This window comes from Corylus avellana, chromosome 2, assembly GCF_965113065.1.
Source record: "Corylus avellana chromosome 2, dhCorAvel1.hap1.2, whole genome shotgun sequence".
NCBI classification, from domain to species: Eukaryota; Viridiplantae; Streptophyta; class Magnoliopsida; order Fagales; family Betulaceae; genus Corylus; species Corylus avellana.
The window spans coordinates 25761773-25769579 of NC_142491.1; the positions used below are offsets into that span (position 1 = coordinate 25761773).

At 38.1% G+C, this 7807-nt stretch overlaps 1 protein-coding gene across 1 annotated transcript; it reads right to left on the reverse strand.

Moving 5' to 3' along the window:
• Positions 1 to 4747: 4747 nt before the first annotated feature.
• LOC132167638 (uncharacterized) lies at positions 4748 to 5484 on the reverse strand. Its single transcript, XM_059578649.2, has 2 exons — positions 5185 to 5484; positions 4748 to 4843 (listed from the first exon to the last, which is right to left on the reverse strand). The coding sequence occupies exons 1-2, from the start codon at positions 5482 to 5484 to the stop codon at positions 4748 to 4750; spliced, it is 396 nt and encodes a 131-aa protein (XP_059434632.2).
• Positions 5485 to 7807: the final 2323 nt, after the last annotated feature.

Below are 7807 nucleotides of genomic sequence, written 5' to 3' on the forward strand. Positions count from 1 at the left end.
ATTGCATGTGCGAGGTTGATCCCACATAGAATTGTATTCTTGAAAGAGCAATTTATATCTAAACTAATTTTACCCTAACCTAGTTCCAAAAGGTTTTTGAATTTTGAGTTTTGAAAATTAAAGGATAAACATAAACTAAATAAACTAAGTAAATCAATAGATAAAGGCACTAAGGATGCGGAATCTACACTCACCAAATCATAACAACATATTTTATATTCATCAATATTAATTCGAAGTTCTCACAATTTAAATCTTACGTATATTTTACTATACTTCAAAGAATTAATCAAAACCATCCCACGAATCTATTCATTGACCAAATCACAAAAGGAATCCAAATTTAATTGAAACACCAGATGTATCCGTAAAACAAATCATAAGGGATATCCAATTTTTATGAGTTAAAAACCAAGCAATCAATTATGTGAAATTATCCTAAATCATCAAGTGTACCCTTGAATCATAACGAGATATCCAAGAATCATGACACATATTGAAAAGAAGTAAAACAATTGAAATAATAAACCAATAAAATTGGAATAATAAAAACTTACAGTAAAGTGATGTTGTTCTTCATCGGTGATGCTTCATCCCCAACCTTAGTTGAGAATTTAGCTCTACATGACTATGAAACTAAAAGCTAAACCTAAACCTAAAGAAAAACTAAACTAAAAGAAAAGCTGTGGATTACATTCTATCTCCAAAATTGTATCCCAAAACTAGTCTCTGGAATTGTCTATATTCTTGAATGCAAAGAAGTCTATTTATAGGCTTAGGGAAGTCCTAGAAGCCCTATTAAACCTAGATAATTCGGAGGTCAGTCTCCCAGTCAAAATAGAAGTATGAAATCGGAATAGGATTCGTCCAGATTTGTGTCCTTTAATTGCGGGGCGATTTTGGCATAGTAACCATCCGAATTAGGAAAATCCTATTTCGTCTAAATTAGGTCTTCTCAAAGTATGCTTTTTTCCAAACTTTGCATTTTTCCCTTTAAAGCTGTAGTTTTTCTTCAATGACCTACAAAATACTAAAAACATAAAACTAACATAAAACATTAAATAACGACATAATTAAAGGATTAACTAATGTAAATAAAGGGGTCCAAATATGAAATATTTGGCACTTATCAACTACTGAAAACACTCGGGCTTGAGTTTTTAGGATAATATTTCCAATTAAATCTAAAACAAGGGGAATATTCTTTATCACTTTGTTCTCTGACAAAGGATTTGGATTCCTTCTTGAAGTTTATGTTTCCATAATGTTAGATGTGATTAGCCAATATATTGAGCTCTATTAATCACCGATAGGTCTCACTCTATGATGTTAGGTTGTATTTGGCCTTATTCAATGATCAAAACAAGTGTTTCTATTTTCCAATTTCTTTCCCATGTTTCGGGATAAAGATTGTAGATGTTTTGTCATTAAATGGCAAAAGGCGGGAGATTGTTAGGTTTAGTTTGGCCTTATTTAATGATCAAAACATTTGGTTGTAATTTTCCATTCTTCCCCAAGTGTTGGGGTGAAAATTGGATGTTTTTAAGAGTTCTTTACCTTCCCCGTTGGATGGTGTAACGACCTCGATGGGCAAATCAATTAACTAGTAATTGACCACATGGTTCGTCTCCCAGCCCTATCACTTGCGGGACAAGACTCAGGAATTTCAACCTTTCTCGTCGAATTGAGAAAATCTTAGTGGAAGACTTTCAAAAACTATTGGAAATAGAGAGCAGTAAATTTAACATCCACACAACATGCACTAGAGTAAATATAAAACCTCATAATATATAGATAATCATCAAATGTACCGGTCATCAGACCGTCATCAAAATAGGAATTACAACCCAACATAACATTATAACATTGTTCTAACAAAAGATCATACGGATCAAACACTAAGCTTAAGAAGAGCTAAAGAGATTAAGATCTCTATCATATCAGCACGGGCGGTTCCTCCATCATCCCACATAGACTTCAACTATACCGGGTCCATGTCCTTAAAAATGACCCGAATCAGATCATGCGCAATCACCCAAGTCTGCTCCGACGGCATCCTCTTCTAGGATAGCTAAACCTCGCAGATATTTGTAATGATAGGGGAATACATAAATAAAAAAGGGGGTGAGTCTAAGACTTAGTGAATATTAACACAAATAATGTCCATGCCAGTTTAGTGATGAACTCTAATTTTTTGTAAAGCAATAGTTTCATCATGACAATTTTACATGGGTGTGATATAGATATATAATACATGCATATGATATAGAGTGACAGTCATAGTTCAACAGTATGGTCTACCTGAGATTTTACCAATTCCAGCAGGGTTAGCGCTGTCCCAAGGGACCTGTAATACGACACCGGTGCCCCGGATATTGTATGCACGTCCGAGTCCGACCTTGGGTGGCCCACACCGCTAATGATGTCCGTCTTGAAATGACTACTCGTTAAGGTTGCATTGGCCACAAAACAACCATTGGATCCAAGGTCTATATAACACACACACATTTGACCATAAAGTTAACATATATAGTAAGCCAATGGTCGTTATCTCACACGTACCGGTGTACCATGTCATATGATGCAAAATTATATTGTCTGTATTTTACAAGCATGCTTTTACAAGTCTCACTTTCTTAACATCTTCAGCACAACGTTTTTCTTAAAAATGCTAGAGTTAATGTGCAGCAAGCAGTGGCGGACCCAGGAAATTCGTCCATGAGGGGCATGGTTTTTTTTATTTTTATTTTTTTTTAAATGAATACAAAAAATAAAGTTTAACAAAAATATAACAAGCCGAATAAGTGAATAATTCAACAAAAAATTTAATTATGTTCTAAAACATGTAAATATAACTTACAATTTGTTTTGTCACGACTAGCATTAAGGCAATTGTCCTCGACGAGTCTTCATACCTTGGAATCGCTTCATGATTTCTTCATTATTGATAGTCTTGAATATATCTTTCTCAATGTAAGTAACCTAGGCATTAAATGGTAGCTTTTGTTTTACCGAGGTTTAAATGATTTTATAGACCATTAGATTTAAAATGAAGGGCCACGATTAACAATTGGAGAATTTCCAATTTTTTTTCAATTGAAATTTTTTTAATTTTTCCCTAATTAAAGGAGATCCGGATCCGAATTTGCAGCATGGCAGGCCTAACGCCTGGCCTGCCCCCTTGGCCCATGGCCTTGGACTTGTCTTACACGTATCCCCTGGAGGCATAATTTTTTTTTTTTGTCTTGTGTGTTGTGTCAATGACAACATATTATAATTTTATTAATTTACAATATTATTTTTTCCACTCCAAAGTCCAAAGCAGGCTGCACCTGTACAAAATTGTCAAATGAAAAACAGTGCATTTGAAAACTGAACTGTTCATCATCTTCAAGCTTTCAACATTTCATTTTTCTGCAAGACTGCAACATTCAAATTCTTAAAAATTTTCAAATTTCAACGGAGCATAATATGGCCAGAGCTTGAGGAAGGGGGCATAATCATGAGTAAGAGGGGCATAATCAGGACATAAATTTTTTTTTACCATACTAGGGGGGATTTTTGGGAGTTGAGGGTGGGCGGATGCCCCCCCTCGACCCCCCTAGATCCGCCCCTGTCAGCAAGTATAAATTGTGAGAGTTGCAAACATGCATGTTTTTGGTACACAAAATAGTCATGCAGTGCATGGAAAATAACAATGAGCATTATGTGAATTAAAACTCACCTGGGTCGTATAACGCTTTGAGTATTCCAAATGATCCAGGTTTCCCAAATCTACGGAAAACCTTCTATTAGTCCTATTTCTATCAAAACAATTCTAAAACAAGAAAATAGGAGCTATCGGACAGTTGGTTAAAATAAAGTCCCCTATCACACTCCAGACCGTACGTCCGCTTTGAGGTTTTTAGGGAGAACCTAATTTTGTCCACTCGTTCTCCTATTCTCCAAAACCAAATTCTAAGGCTATCAATGGGCTTCCTAAGGTCTCCTAACTCAAAATATAACCTCCATGCAAACGCGATCATACTAAGTCAAAACAACGCTATTCTAAACAAGATTTAAAGCATAACTAAAGCTAAAGCTATAACTAACAACACAAAGACAACATTAGGGCAGCATAATGACGTAAAAACAGACTAGGTAAAGCGACATTACCTCCTTGAAGCGAAACTTCAAGAATCTCCTCACCGTTAGCACCGAAACTGATAAAACCTCACAACACACACACAAGGATGGATTTTCGCAGCCTGGGGGCTTGAGAGAACGTGAGAATTCATGAGGGGCAGGGGGTATTTATATCTGAGGGGCTATACCAACTCTCCAAAAAAGTAGCGGACGTCCGCCAACATTTGCATACGTCCGGTACTATTTACATAGTGGTCTAAAGGCTACCTCGTACGTCCAGGTATTATCCAAAGGGTATTCCAAAAAGTAGCGTAGGTCCGTGTGGTCTCATGTACGTCCGTATACTATTTGCAGAGCGTACATAGTGTGGTTCCCCCCTCTTATGTCTGCACTACGAACAGAAGTGTATGTTCGTTAACCCTAGCGTACGTCCGGGTCAAAAGTCTAAATTACCCCTATAGTGTCCTTAGTAACCCAAAGCCCAAATTAACCCCCTAACTAAGCTACCTAAGCTTAGTTACTTATTTGGGTCACTACATTCTCTCCTCCTTATAAAAATTTCGTCCTCAAAATTTCTAGACAAAAATACCAAAAGAACAATACTTAAAAGAGGAATAGAATGTTACCTTTCATTCGTAGAGTCATTGTTATCGGGCTCAGTAGGTTCTTGGGCTATCTCCTCCCATCCATTAACTGGCACTACGTTGTCCTCAAACAACTGCGAAAAATCACCTTATAAATCTTCAAGTGTGTCATACTCAATGTTGCCAACGCTATACCAATCCTCATCAATCTCAACTCCAAAGTCGATTAGTTGACAGAAGGAGTAGTTTCATATGCAGTCTAGGTCGATTGGTATAGGTGCCATAATCCTCTAGAGAAAAGCAACTCCTTCTTAGTCAACTATTCCATTACCCAAAACGAAAATAGGCATACTGTCCAAGTATAGTTTTTGAAGAAAAGAGTCATACACAATCATTCAAACAAATGCCAATAACGACTCCGCATATGCTTTGCCTCCCATGATGCTTCCTCGACACCATGGTTACGCCACAGTACCTTAACGATAGGGATCGTCTTGGTACGTAGTACTTGCTTCTTCTTATCCATGATCTTCATTGGTTCTTCAACGTAGGTCAATCCCACCTGGATTCCCAACGACTCGTATTCCACAATCGCATCAGGATTAGCAATGTACTTCCACAACATTGACATGTGGAAAATGTCATGCGTTCTGACCAAATCTAGGGATAAGGCGACTCTATACGCCAATCTCCTAATCCTCTGGGTGATCTCAAGTGGTCCAATAAATCGAGGACTGAGCTTCCCCTTCTTTCCAAATCGCATCACTCCCCTCATGGGTGATATCTTGAGGAACACATGATCCCCTATGTTGAATTCCAATGGTCGCCCGGTTATCAGCATAACTCTTCTGCCGACTCGGAGTTGCACTCATCCTTTCCCTGATGATGTCCCCCTTCAGTTTTTCACACCTCTCTCTCGCCCCTAGGCTGCCAGAAACGTTTTGTGAGTGTTTTGTGAGATAGTGAACATTTGGTGCTAACGAAAGGGAAGTTCTTGAAGTTTCGCTTCAAGGAGGTAATGCTCTTAAGCCTATCTCATTTTTACATCATTATGCTGCTTAAACGTTGTCTCAATTGTTGTTTGAGTTGTTAGTTTAGCTTTAGCTTTAGTTATGCCTTAAATCTTGTTAGAATAGTGTTGTCTTGACTTAGCATAATTTCGTTTGCTTGAAGACGTTGTTTTGATTTAGGAGACCTTAGAATTTGGTAGCCTTAGAATTTGGTTCTGGAGAATAGGAGGACGAGTAGACAAAATGAGGTTCTCCCTGAAAACCTAGAAGCAGACGTATGGTCCGAGATATCATAGAGGACGTATGGTCCCAATCTCGGACATACGGCCTGGAGTGTGACAGGGGACTTTATTTTAACCAGCTGTCCGATAGTTCCAATTTTCTTGTTTTAGAGTTGTTTTGATTGAAATAGGACTAATAGAAGGATTTCCACAGATTTGGAGAACCCGGATCATTTGGAATAATCGGAGACATTATACGACCTAGGTGAGTTTTAACTCATATAATGCTCATTGTTATTTTCCATGCACTGTACGACTATTTTGTGTACCCAAAACATGCATATTTGCAACTCTCACAATTTACACTTGTTGTACATGAACTCTAGCATTTTGAGAAAAACGTTGTGTTGAATATGTTAAGAAAGTGAGATGTGTAAAAGCATGCATGTAAAATAGAGACAAGAAAATTCGAATCGTATGACATGGTACACCGGTACGTGCAGTATAATGGCCATGGGCTTAATATACATATTAGCTTTATGGTCAAATGTATGAGTGTTATGTGGGATTTGGATCAAATGGTTTTGTGACCTGGTGCAACCATTCCCAAATGGCTAGGTTACTAGAGGACGGACATCATTAGTGGTGTGGGCCACCCGAGGCTGGACTCGGTCGTGTCGCTAGTGTTATGTACGGTACTGTACAATGGCTGGGGCACTAGCATTGTATTACAGGTCCCTCGGGACAGCACTAACCCTGCTGGAAAGGGGTAATATCTCGAGTAGACCATACTGTTGAACTATGACTGTCATTCTATATCATATGCATGTATCATATATCTATACCACATTCATGATAAAAACTATCATATAGAACTGTTTCTTGCTTTATGAAAATGGAGTTCATTATTAAACTAGCATGGGCATTATTTGCGTTAACATTCACTAAGTCTTAGACTTACCCCCCTTTTTGTTTATGTTTTCCCTTATCATCACGAATATCTGCGCGGTTTAGCTATCCTAGAAGAGGATGCTGTCGGAGTTGACTTGGGTGATAGCATAGGACTTGATTCGGGTCATTTTTTAGGACTTGGAGCTGGTTTGGTTGAAGTCTATGTGGAAGGATGGAGGAACTGCCCGTGATGATATGATCGAGATTTTAATCTTGTTTGCCTTGCTTAAGCTTAGATCTAGGATTTGATCTGTTGATCTTTTGTTGGAATAATGTTATGACTTTATGTTATGGTTTAGTAATCCTATTTTGATGACGGTCTGATGACCGGTATATTTTATGGTTATCTATATATCATGAGGTTTTATATTTACTCTGGTGCATGTTGTGTGGGTGTTAAATTTACCGCACTCTATTTCCTATAGTTTTTGAAAGTCTTATGTTGAGATTTTCTCGTTTCGACAATAAAAGTTGAAATCCCTAAGTCTTATCCCACGAGAGATAGGGCAGGGAGACGAACCATAAGGTCAATTACTAGTTAATTGATTTGCCCATCAGGGTCATTACAGTTGGTATCAGAGCCGTGTGCTCTGAAAAGACTATAGGATAATGGAAAAGAGAACTTAGGCCATGATCACACTAGAGTTTAGGATAGATAGGTTGTTAGGACTTAGCCTCTATATTTGGTTGCTCGGTTCTAGACGAGTCAGTTTTAACTCTGCCTTTCGTTGCAGAGAATGCCATACCCGAAGGAACCCTGGAACTGGACCTAACACGCTAGAACTTGGGAGCCCTGAAGGGAATGTTCACCCCGAGCTTAAGAACATCCCAGTCTATAAAGCCGTACCCTCGGGTAATTAAGTGATGGACGCAATTGGCTAGCTAGTGTCAGCCTTAGATCGTGATGAGGTTGCAA